At 39.6% G+C, this 13280-nt stretch overlaps 1 protein-coding gene across 4 annotated transcripts in view; it reads right to left on the bottom strand.

Moving 5' to 3' along the window:
• Window positions 1–10264, bottom strand: part of PMS1 (PMS1 postmeiotic segregation increased 1 (S. cerevisiae)) — a 45561-nt gene extending 35297 nt beyond the window's left edge. For 3 of the 4 annotated variants that reach the window (XM_009890134.1, XM_009890137.1, XM_009890135.1), the window contains exons 1-4: window positions 10114–10264; window positions 5156–5338; window positions 2984–3086; window positions 1163–1326 (exon numbers count right to left, since the gene is read on the bottom strand). In XM_009890134.1, the coding sequence (XP_009888436.1) occupies window positions 1163–1326; window positions 2984–3086; window positions 5156–5338; window positions 10114–10245 (582 nt within the window). In that variant the 5' untranslated portion in view covers window positions 10246–10264. The remainder of the gene's footprint in view (window positions 1–1162; window positions 1327–2983; window positions 3087–5155; window positions 5339–10113) is intronic. The other variant, XM_009890136.1, reaches the window with a different exon arrangement.
• Between the last annotated feature and the right edge of the window lie 3016 nt (window positions 10265–13280).

Raw genomic sequence — 13280 nt, 5'->3', positions numbered from 1 at the left:
TCTCACCTTTGGAATACTTACTCCAGCCACTAGGCAGCCTTTTGTTTTCCACAAGATCTACACTTTGATACTTAGAAATACATACATAAATCTAATCAGAGCACGTTATACAACCCCAGAAAAGGATGGGCAATCTATTATCTTTTCAAGAAAGTACAGCGACATTCATCATCCCCCCTGAAAGGGAACTGAAGTGTGAATGCTTGGTTGATAGAGTAACTGATCAAAATTGCTCAATGAACAGGCCAAATAGCAAGATCAACAAACAAAAGTATTCTCTAACAGAGAAAGAATTGCCGAAGGATCTGGCCACGAGATGTCACTCTCTACTTTGTGGCAACTTGGAAATTCTTCAGCATAGCTTTCCTCTCAACGGTGCCAAAACCAGGAGCACAGCCAATAAAATTAGCTATGTTAAATTGGGGTCAGGTAAAGGAGAACTGCTCAATGCGTCATTTCTGTAGCTGCCTGTGCAATCTCTGTAGCTGTGTTGTAAAATTACTGTTCAGTATACTCTGAAGTCAAAGCAGCCTCCAAGTGGCCTCCGAATCCACTCCTCCAAGACTAAACAAAAACCAACTAGCTGAACTAAAGCTTGTTGTCGTAACATATGTTACTCTTACACCAATGTAGCAAATTGTTTAGAATTTTTTAGCTTTTTTAAATAAAACCACCATTATGTACTGAGCTTTTATGACTCGGCATACAGAAAGCCACCTGTATGTGCTACACCACCTATCCAGATAGATAGCCTAACCAAATAAATTTTAAGAGGTTTTTTCAGTTGAATTAGTTTAACACTTGATCAGGCCTTGTAACCCAGTAAAGTCTCACTGCTTTGTTCTGCAGAACACCACCAACTTTACTCACCGCTAGTATGTAAAATCACGCTTATACCACTAGCATGTAAAGTATTTTTTATACTTCATGTATCTAACGAGGCATCTGTTGGAGCATACCAAAAGGCAGATCTGAGCCTGAGTTTTAGAAGCTGAGGATCAAAATCTGTAACAATTATAAATACACATCTATGAAGGGAAGAAAGAAGTCCAAAACAAACCTATGATGAAAGAAAATTCCTAGGAATTAAGGATTTTATGTAAGTACTAGATGAACTGCATAAATTCATCAGAAACTGACCCTCAAGATAGCTCATTATTACCTTATTATGTGTTAAGGTTATCCTCAGGTCTGGTTTTATGATACCGTATGCTATCAGTAGATCTTGGATTTTTTTCAGTTCTTCCTTACATTTTCTATTTGTTGAGTAAAACTGCTTTCTTACAGGAAGATTCTTAAACAACTTCAGGACTGTTACTGTAGTACCTGCAAGCAGGTGACAAAAAACAAGTAGAGATTACACTGAAAAGCTTACCACTGACTGGATATTGAGGAAAATTCATTTTTACATTAAGAGACCCATCTGTATGCTGCTGCATACGAAATAAACTCCAGTAACACTAAATTAGATTATATTAGCATAAGAAGAAATATACCAAATTAGCAGTCATCCTCCCTAGAATGTATATGTAAACTCAAGAGCTGTGACTCGCCTCCTTTATTTAAACTTATGATTGCAGCATTAAGCTCTCTTTCATACGCACTGACAATAGGAAGAATCAGCACTAAATAAAGCTGAAGACTCTTTTGGTGCATATTAAGTTATCTTCCATTAGTAAAATAGTTAACAGACCAGAATCTAACCAAACATCTGGAGGCAAAGGCCCTGAGCTCCATTAAGGCCCTTTACAAGCATTTGCTTTAGTGTAGTACCTGAACAGCCAGATACTATGTATTGTGCCTTGAACACAGGTAAGAGGAAGATTATTCATCTACCAACACAATCATATAAACTCCTAGCCTGTAAGGATATTGCAAAGTATTAAATATATGTCACACAATTCAGCCATTCAACAATTTTGACAAAAGACAAGGCAATGCAACCCACAGGCTTTCTGGCTGTGGAAAATACTACAGTCTTAATCTTAAAAAGAGTACCTGGTTAAAATTAGCTAAAATTAAGACTTCTCGGCTTCAGCTTTTTCTTCAGTATCTGCCCATTGACTAGTCCTTGGCAACTTCTGGCTTAATGGCTCCCTGTGGCCAGTTACCACTGAGAAGGAAGGGAGCAGGGTCAGCAGTCAGGTCCCAGTTGGTGTAGGAGCACTGCAGCCAGCTGGGGGACAGCTTGTGGGCACAATATGGACAAGCTGGGAAAAGCCGAGCTTTACGGAAAAGCTGCAACTGCTTCCTCAGGAAAACATCCTCGTCAAAAGACAGGAACACACTGCTTCTCTTCTGCAAATACACACTGGCTGGAGTGTGAATGCGAGGACACAGCATGGCCTTAACGGTCCTTGCTGAGCAACATTTAGCTGAGCAGCGCACGAAGTAGGGCAGATGCCACCCCAAACCTACACCACAACTGAACAATCAAGGCCTGCCTCTGAGGTGAGAGCAACCTTTAATCTTTCACACAAACAGGTAGAAGGATTTCTGGTGACACACCCTTCCTGCAGGTTAGAAAGAACTGTGATTTCACCTGGTCCTATAGCCAGGCTGCTTCCAGCAACTCCTTCATGTAGCAGCAGCGCAACTCTTCCTCCTTTAAGCAAGGACTTTGCTACATATAGAAACATTATTTTGGGCCTGAAGAAATCTTTCATATACTTATATAGTAAGTCTGCCTGGACCTGGGGCATTGAATTTTTATAGCTTTTATTTCCACTGTCAGCTTGAAGAAGTGAGTCAGAGAAGGAGATACTAGTTTATAATTACTATCTAAAGCAACTTCCAAGACGTATTATTTCTTACAGTAACAACACATTCTCAGTTGACAGACATAAAGCAAGAAATGTTTACAGTTGCAAGGATTTCATACTCAGCCTTCAAGTACAGAACAGGTATTTCAACATCAAATGGAGCCTCAGAGAAACAGAAAATACTTCTGCCACAGTGCAACACCAGAACAATGATATCTTACCTTGCCCAAGATGGGAAGGCTTTTTAGAAGTTATATGCCCTTTGCTATCCAAAGCATACTGAGTGCTGAAATCATCATCAGCTGTCTTTGTTGTGATCAAAACCTGAAAAGAGCAATTTAAAAAAAATCATGTTAATCAAGGATTCACAAAGTTCAGAATGAGTTTAGATAAGCTTTGCTACCACTCTTACCATTGCATTATTTTAGTCACCACAATAACATTTAATTAGTTTATAGAATTTTTCTTCTATGGGTGTTTCTTACAGTCACAGAAACATTCTACATTATTACTATTATTTCCATCCATTTAACTAAAAGCCACACATTTTTATCACACTAATACACAAAGCATAGCAATCTCTACTACCTACAACACACACTCCTGAGATAGGTTAAATAAACAACTACATAAATTGATAATTTTGCATTTTCATCCTTCCTGAGAGAAGGCATCCTGTGACAACTTCGTAAATTCATGTGAGATTCCACAAACATAATGACCACAATCAAATAAACAGTATATTATCTTTCCACACCCAAACATATCTAGCAATGAGTAGTAGCATGTTTTGTAAGCTATTAAGGTAATACACAGATCAGCTTTAGCAAGACCAGTCATAAACCAGAAGTACAATAAAACTACAGTTCCCCGAGTTCAACACTTAATAATAGAACCACTGCACTTTAACCACCTGAAAGACAAAGATTATCACACAGACAGAGCTTCAGGATATTTTTGTTTATTTTAGTGTCTCATATGAATCATTCAGAGTTCAGCCGTGCCTCTGGAGAGGAAAAAAAAAGTCACTGATCAACTGGAAATATACAGACCTACTTAAGGGCCAATAGTAAAGTACCTCTTAACTGAAACTTCAGGGGGCAGTCTGGGTAGGCAGAATGCAATTAATGCCAGGAGTGTTTAATTAACATAATTATCGATCCAAGGATTAAAGTAATACCTATTAAAGTACTTAATACACTCAGGCCACCTCCCATCTCTTATGAAACGTACCATAGAGCTGATTAAAAGCTTAGAACAGATGGCATCCTGTTCTGACAACTCATTAGAAGGAACCAATGATTGAGGTCTGTCATCACCTGTCAAAACACCAAGACTTTTGAAAGCATTTTTGGAAATCTCCATCCAAACACACAAACCACTCCTGCTTACTGCAATGTCAATGTAGCCCAAGGTAGCAAGGCATCAAGCTCTAACATCTCTCCTGACCTCGATAGTTGATGGTTCCAATCAGACACAGATATCAGCATCTTCTTGCAGGATGTAATCCTTGGCAGACTTAGAAAGAAGAATCCAAAACCCGACCTTGGTGCAGCATGAATACAGATGGGCAGAGCACAACGGAACAGGTAGATGCTGTGCCCTTAACAGCCTGAACACTTTTCAGATGTTTTTGAACCAACTTACTTTCCGTCAACATGTTAAATCCTAAATATAAGTACAATGTCAGTCTTCTTAACACAAACATATGGATCAGACTCAGACAGGCCAGGGAACAGGTTCCTGTTTACTCATGGGGACAACAAAGTTTATGCAATTGCAGTCATATACTTGTCAAGGAGCAATATGGAGCCCAGCAAGATCCCATGACTGCCGATCACCTAGATAACATCAACGCAGAAATTGTTACTGGAATGGTAGCTATGTGGGCCATCCGTTCCCTGAAATTATTTCCCCTGGCCACTGTCTGCTGTTCTTCGTTTTGATTTACCCTAATTCAAGTAGCAAACTCAGCCATACTCTTTGACATCATATTTGCTGATAACACTAGAGAGGATAAGCCAGTGTTCTAAGGGATCATGTTCTATACATGTATATATAAGGAATCAATTATCTATACCCTGATAACAAAGTAAGGGAAACACTAAGCAATCTGTCTCTGACCTGTTCTGACTGAGGACAATAAATAGAGCACTGCTGTGACCAGTATGACGGAAAGGCAGGACTGACACTAACAAGAAATCCATATTGCTTCCTAACCATATTATATAACTTCTGGGGAGGGTGGGGAAAGGCAGCATACACAAGCCAAACTGTTTGGAAAATGAAGCCTGGCAGGCTGCTGGAACAATTTGAAGCCTTTGCAGTGATATTTTAATAAAACTTCCACAAACACCTACAAAAAGCTAGACACGTTTAGAGCAACTGCTCACCTCTGATATGCAGCAAATTGATCCCAAAGCCTCCCCACGGAAACCGTATGTTGTCAACCTTTCAAGGTCCTCAGAAGAGCTTATTTTTGAGGTGTAGTGTTTAATTGCCATAACTGGAACATCAGCAACCTTGATCCCATTGCCATTGTCTCTTACTTCTATTTTGTTAAATCCATAATTCTCCTAAAAAAAGAACAAAACATACAAGAGCACTAAAACAGACAAATGAATTGAGACACAAGTTTGAAGCAGCTAAGGTTACAGCTTCTAGCCATCCAGATAGAAGTGGGAGTTTTGCTTATTTGGAGAAACTGAGCAAGTATTAAACACCTGTTTAAAAAAAAAAAAAGAGAAAAAAAAAAGAGAAAAATACAACATTAGAATAGTACTGATGGTTTCTCTAATTAAATAATGTAATTCATACCCTATGGTTTGGAAATAGCACAGAAATATAAATACAGGAAATTGAAACAGGAATTAAGTAATTTTTTTTAAACGATGATGAAATTTGAAAAGCCTAAGATTAGAGAAAGATCTATAGCTGGAAAGCTAAAGACTTTTCACCTCTCTCATCTGTTTGGTATCAATTTCTTTCAAATCACCAGAAATGCAGCCCTGCATCCATTAAAGTTAGTAAGCCCACACTGAGAATTGTTTTCAATTTCACTCTTTATTTACTTGATTTCACTACTGCAGAGGTTTTCCAGTCTCTATATTGTCTCTCAATATGCAGAAGCGGCAATTCTAATGGGGGCAGGGCATGAATAGGGAGAAAACGGAAATAAGAAAGCTTGTAAAGAGGTACAGTATTTTACAGAAAGAAGTAAAGGTTCTTAGACCATCTTCTAAAAACAGCTTTCACGGAAGCAAAGTTCAATCTTTATGATTTACCTTTACATAGCTGCAATCCATATTTGAGTTCTGATTTGATTATGTCATTTCAATAAACATTAACATAAATAGGGTGAAACTCTGAAACCCCAGATAATTAGGGCAGCTAAATGAAATACAGAATTCAGGTGCTGTAACATCTCAAACAGGTGCAGCAAACAAATGCTTCCATCTAGAGCCACATCATAATCTGCACATGTAAATCGCACCCAAAAAGAATCAGAAGTCAGGAGGAGAAAGTAATTAGAGCTGCAGGATCACTAATTAAATTTATTTTACAGAAGTATGCCTGGCTCTTTGAAAAGATTATGATGAGACACACAGAAGAATGTGCAGTAGTGTGTAATACGTCTAGGAGACTTCAAAAGTGGTTTTGCTTAGAAAGAATTTCTTGAATGAGTGGCTACCACCACTGATGCTGTACAGAGCATGTGATGATTGCTCACAGAAAGCCAACTGATTAAACAGAACTAACTTTGTTGTCCCATCTGGGCATATGCTGAAGACAGTTATAAAAAAAATACAGTGTACTCCCAGGGTTATTTCTCAAAGTAAAAAAATAATGCAATTAAAAACAAAAGGAAGGTATTTAAAGATAATATCTGTATTCACACATAGTCTGCAGTAGGAAACACCAAAAGCCTCTATGGTAGGCACAGAACTATGTATATTTAATTAACTGATACACAATAGAAATGTGAGTACGTTTTACTTTCCCTATTAATGGATGGTGCTAAAGCTATCTTCAGGTGAAAAACAATGCTTTTGCTAATATTTGAGTCAACCTCCTACTGGGAAGCAAAACAGAACAGAATTAGTGCTGCTGTATGCACTAATGAAGGGTCTGAGTATTTTACAATGAACCCCTATTTTCCATTCTAATTTTTACTTCCAGACCACTTAACTGCTTAGGAAATGTGACATTTATCTTCTTCAATTTGAATCAAAATGCTACATGAATGATTCTCTATTTCTTGTCTAATATTATTCATTTTTACCTGCACACATTTTACGTAAAATATTACAGTGCTTAAACTTTGTATTTTGTTACACCTTCCACCATGCTACTCAACGTAAATACTACTGAGGTTGTGATCCCATGAGATGTTTAAGTTGCTCTACCAGATCAGTCGTGCCAAACCATATGGTTCAACTCCCTCCTCTTTTACTCATGACTGCACGGTCCCATCTTTGTTTCAGCTACAGCTCTGTTACTCACGAGAACTCTAAGGTCAATTCAGCTTATTAAACCAGCACAAATAATCCACTCTTCTTGCTGGATTTCTTTTGTTTTGCATTAGCAAGATGAATGGATCACGAGAGGCAGAAATGTCTAGCAATGCCATGCAGATGGACTTTCCTTTTCCAGGCGATGAGATCAATGAGGTGTATGCTGTAACGTCACCTCAAGCTAAACTTCCTCTGAGAAAGTTTTAGGGATTAAAGCTCCCACTTCATACATTGGGGGAAAAAAAAAGGGTGCAGAAACAAGTGTCTGCCTTTTACAACAGCCATTTCATATAACAGCAGCAAAACTGTAGCTAAGATTCGTCCTTCCCGAATCCCAACCCTGCTCCAACTACTAACACAGGCTGTTGCTCATCTTCTCTGTTAATTAAAATATGCAGGTCTCAGTCAGCCTGTGAAAATTATTCTCATAAATTCCTGTTGTTAATGATCAGTAGAGAAACTGACAGACTGATGCCCATTGAGTCTCTTTACCAATACACAAGCAATTATATTGCTGCATCATTGGTTTTTAGCATACTTTAACCTGAATCCAGGACATCATGTCAAGAATAAAACCATCATTCTACGTATGCTTAATGCACAGCCACGCTACAGAGGCAGTCGACTCTGCTGCTAACACCAAGGCAAGCTCCACCATGTTTGTATTTCTAAAAGCAACAAAGCTGAGGTTCAAATTAATAAACAGACACCATTCAACACCTTATAGAAAGGCCACAGTTCAGCTTCTAATTAAATGACTGGCTTTTAACTGTAATTAAAGTAAAATCACATTATCTAAAACTACCATGTTTTTCCCAGTGTTGTGCAAAAGCTAGTTGATACATAGTGCGAAGACACTCAGTAACATCAAGTATTGGAGTTTGGTCAACCAAGAAGGTAACAAGAATAAACACTAGCCAGAGCTTCCCACTGCAACTGACCACTGCCACAGTTTCTACCTGAGAAACATTCTTCCTGCAGGTTAACTCCTGTCTGTCTCCAAAGAAGCCATTCCTGTCTTTGTTCAGGCAAATTGGTCTGAATGAATCAGCTAGCCATCCTAATCCATCTGGAAAAAGTTAAAACACTGAAAATGCTGCCAGTTTCACCAAAACTCATCAAGCTGTAAAATGAAGTTTCAAAGTTTTTATTCTCTATTGTGTTTTTGAACCGATTCAAGGTTTATGTGGTCAATGAACTCTATTATGTGGTTGACCTTATTTAAGTGTCACACAATAAAAATAGCATTCTGATATATTCTTATCACAAAGAAATCCCAGAAAAATAATCCACTGTTTTACAGTATTATTATGTACAGCTGTGCAAAGTGCAAGTTTTCTCTTCTCTCCTAGTACCTACAGAATAAAAATCAGCAAATCTCATTTACTCACTGACAACCTGTGTAAAGCCAGGTTGGTTTGTTTCTTTTAGAAATAGAGCAATGTGGATTGAGCTGAACTGATTAAAAAAAAAAAAATAATGTAACAGCAGTGCCGATGACTCATGCACTGGAAATGGTTGAAAATGCTCTTTTTAATTGATTTGGGACCTCTCACTATGGAAACAGCCGGTTATGGCACTGTGAAATCCACAGTGATTAGAGAGCTTTCTCCTGTAGCTATCTGCATGGCTCTATATCAGCACTCTGGTAAAAGAGACAAGGTTTGTTCTAACAATTTCTGAAGGCTCCAAAACCCTCTGTTGGCTTCCTGCAGTTATTGATCCGCTCACAGGATCCAATTCTGATACCCTTACCCCCAGAACTGTGCACACACTGCTCACTTTGGAGTTACTCACAAAGGAAGACACTATGCTGTCTAAATAATTAGGACGATAGAGGTCATCACAGACCATAGTGAAGACGGAGTATCTTCAGCTGACTTAAGGCAAATAACAAATAAGTATGTTCCTTGGCATTTGCAGGAAACCATACTCAGAGGGAAACCACTTGAGACTCATTCAGAAAAGACAGCAGTGACAAGGAAAAAGAAACAAGCAGAAATTCAATTGCCCTCCTAATTAAGAGCATTTGTCTAACAATTAATTCAAGAATAGCTTATACATTCACTGCTATTTGTAGGAAAGAAAACTGGATGCAATTCTGGACAAGTCCACTTATACAGATCATAACTCCTACTAAGTAGGAGATACTGCTACTATGCAGCTGTTGACAAAATGCTGCAAAACCAGAAATACTCATGGAAGCAAGAGAAGCTGATCAGTTATCCATTTTACATAATTAGGGGGCGAAAAGCACAAGTTTCTTATTATAAACAGTATTTTACTTTTTCAGAAACTATCCTTGAGTGATATGCCAACTTTTTTTAACATTTTATAAAACGTTAGAAGTAGCAAGAGCTCATCATGCTGATTAGGGACCATGCAATAATTTGTATTACAAAACCATCTAACATGGCCATCAACGACCTCTTCCATTGTTTCCATTTTTTCCTTCCTGACAATATTTTGTAATGAGACTTAAACATGCCAGTCTAGCAGTGAAACAGAACCCAACATCTTTTAAAACAATCTATTAGTCAGAAAAAGTAAATTTGTAAGTAGAATAAGTATTAAAGAAGTTGACAGGTTTTCCTCAAGATACACTCAGGAGCACAAATATGACTTACTGCTTCAGTGGGGTCTCAAAAATGTTAGGAGAAACTGATTTTGGACCATTTTTATTTGAGGTTAAAATATACACGTATAAACACCATTAATACCCTTCCATTTCCAAACCCATGATAGCCTAAAAAACCATTTGCAATGAAACAACTTTTCTTGCATCTTATTTTACATCTAATTCTTTGTAAGAGTAAAAGAAAAAAAAGAGGACTTACCAGTTTAATATCAATATTTGTGGCACTGGCATCCAAGGAATTTTCTATCAGCTCCTTCACCACGCTGACAACTGATGTAATCACCTGAGAACTTGAAAGGAGACGAATAGTTTCTGCCGGAAGCTGTTTCATAGTGGAGTAAGATTCAAAGGAGCTGCATAGAAAGATAACAGAACAAGAATGTAAAAGGCACATTACAAATACACATTTCTAAGTAACGGTTTTACAGCAACTTTTAAATGTAGGTGAAACATAACTATGAATAAAAAGTAAAATTTTCAAGATACAGTAAGACCCAGCTTCCTCTGCAGTCAATGGGAGTTTGACTTGTGGAAGAAACTGAACACAGGTCTCGCTAGACTAGAAAACATTATTTTAGATTAAACTTCTAATGAAAAACCTTAATAATCCTGAGATATAATAAGCAAAACAGCGTATCATCTCACATGCGTATAGTCATCTCCTCTAAATTACTGTAACACGTGGTTGTGCTAGTCAGAAATGTCTTCAGATAGGATATTTACCTAGCATCAGGTCTAATTCCAGCACCAATGCAAAAAAAATAGAAATTTTGAATTTTATTTTTTTTTTCAAACTGCTTAAATCACACCCCACCCCACCCCTAAAATTTCTGAGCTCAGCACTGCTGTGTTTTTGTGTGTACCTAAAAATTAATGGAAGAAACATGTCCTGAAGGTAACTGTTTTGAAATTGGGAAAGAAGTAAGGAAGAAGCACAGTGGTGCTGAGGCAAAAGTCATATTCAATGGCACTGTGATCGACTGGCAGCAATGAAAAACAAAACAAAACCAAAAAAACTGCTGAATTATAACCTTGCTTTTCTGATCTGACTTACTGTGTGCCCTCAGGCAAGTCAGTTTGTTTCTATGTCTCTGTATCTTCCACTTGAAAATAGAGATGCCTGATATTATAAACCAATGGAGACTTTTTTTTTTTAACCACTGAAAACACTTACAAAGGGTTACAAAATTTCTGATGCATAACAGAGACATTTTACCATGAAGAGATTGTAAACGGATCTACAAATTTTTGCATGCATTTCTGTTTAAGTACCCAGGCAGACACAATTAACCAAGCTCGGGAAAAAAATCTTTGTCGATCCCTGTAGCCTGACACAAAGAACTCAACGACAGTTTTTCATGCATATGAGAAAGGGGGGAGAAAAAGCATTGCTAGACAGCTCTTTGCACCTCAAGAATGGTTCAGACTTGGGTTTCTTCTCTGCACAGCAGCACTCTTTACTGGGTTATGTTATGTAATGTTATTTACACTGAAAGGCAAACAATCCCGGCAGTCCTGGCTTTCCCATCAATTCAGTTCAAGCTATCTACTGGAGAACATAGACTGCACACTTAGCACCTGTCCCAAGGATATGAGCACACGTAGAGGAATGGAGCAAACCCAGACTTCCTCCTGACGCTGTCAGGACACAGCAAGGGGCTGCAGCCAACACCCTAGAGGGCCGCTATCCTGCAGGGTATATGCAGCTGATTACAGGATGCTTCTCAGCCTTCATCCCTTCTAAAGACTGCCACTCTTATAAAGACAGAGAAAAAACATGGCTACTCGGTAGGTACAGTGTTTTGAAGAGAATCAGAACTTTTCTAAGAACAGCTGCAGAGAGGTTTTCTCTTTAAACTTGTTATTTACATTCCAAAGGGAGTTTGCCTTTCAGATGTGGTAAAAAGATCTGACAAATCAGTTTTCCACCAAACAAACTGGAAAAGGAGCACGGGAAGATGCCTGTTGTTGAAGACAGACCAATATTAATCATGTACACGCATTCAGAAAGGCAGGTTTCACCATTCTGTGATTCTATTTCCTCACACATTCACATGTTATACAGAACTCCCGTGTCAAGTGCTTTGTGATTAACTAAGTTATACAGAACTCCCGTGTCAAGTGCTTCGTGATTAACTAATGACAAGCGCCAGATCAAACACTGACTGAGAGAAGGGAGTGTCTAAAAACAAAAACCTTGCAGATCCCAAAGACAAATTTTCTATGAGGTGGGACTGATGCAGGCAGTTTGGGAGAGGAACCGGCTCCCGGTGTGCCCTCCCCTCCCCTGGACCCAAACCACCCTGCGCACAGCTGCCCGCTGCTCGCTGAATGGCAGCAGGAGGAAGACATGGGTGGCCATAGAGCCATGATGGCCACATCTTGGTTGGGGCACCTGTTGGGAGGGAGCCATCTCTGGTACTTGCTACCCAGGGATATACATCCAAGCCCCCATCGCTTTTAGCTAAAAGACACAGAATCATAGAATATCTGGAGTTGGAAGGGACCCATAAGAATCATCATGTCCAACTCCCTGCTCCTTCCAGGACTGTCTAACACTAAGCCATATGACCAAGAGCATCCTCCAGATGCTCCTTGAACTCAGCTGGTGCAGTGACCACTTCCCTGGGGAGCCTGGTCCAGTGACTGACCATCCTCTCAGGGAAGAACCTTTCCCTAATGTCCAACCTGAACCTCCCCTGATGCAGCTTCACCCCATTCCCTCGTGTCCTGTTGCTGGTCACCATAAAGAAGATCAGCACCCGCCCTTTCTGCCCCCCCTCATACTCCACATATTTCAGCTCAGGCCATATTAGTACTATAGTTCTTCATTGACCGGCTGTATTATAATCCATACTCAGTAAGAAAGCACAGTATTTTCTGTGTTTGAGCACCATCACCGATGCCGTTCTTTTGCCCCTCTAAACCAAGTCAGACACCGCAGCAATGGGGGCTCTCCGAAGAGCTGTAATACTGCACGCCATCAGGTAAAGCGCACACAAAAAAAGCTCCTTAAAACTTCACAGCTGCATCCCCACAGATTCCTAGAGCAGCACCCAAACCCCACTCCAACAGCCACCTTTCTTAGGAGCCTGCCAGAACACGTACTGAAGGAATTCTTGGGGGGGAGGAAGAGGGAGAAAAGTTGCAGGTAAAGCTTGCGGCCAGTCACCCTTGAGTTCACGTAAAACCACACAAACGGCCCACAGTTCCCGGTTCTGCTTTTCGTCAAGAAAAGTACCGCGCCGAAACAACGCCGCTCCCCTCAGCGAGGGGAGGAGGGAGATGAGGGCAGCCACCGCCGCGAGGGACGCGTCTCCCGCCCGGCCAGCGGGGGCCTCCCTCCCCGGCAGCGCGGCCCCGCTT

Source organism: Charadrius vociferus, unplaced genomic scaffold (assembly GCF_000708025.1).
Source record: "Charadrius vociferus isolate BGI_N301 unplaced genomic scaffold, ASM70802v2 scaffold147, whole genome shotgun sequence".
NCBI lineage: Eukaryota > Metazoa > Chordata > Aves > Charadriiformes > Charadriidae > Charadrius > Charadrius vociferus.
Note: the sequence above shows the minus strand (reverse complement) of the source record. Positions and strands in the feature narration are given on the sequence as shown.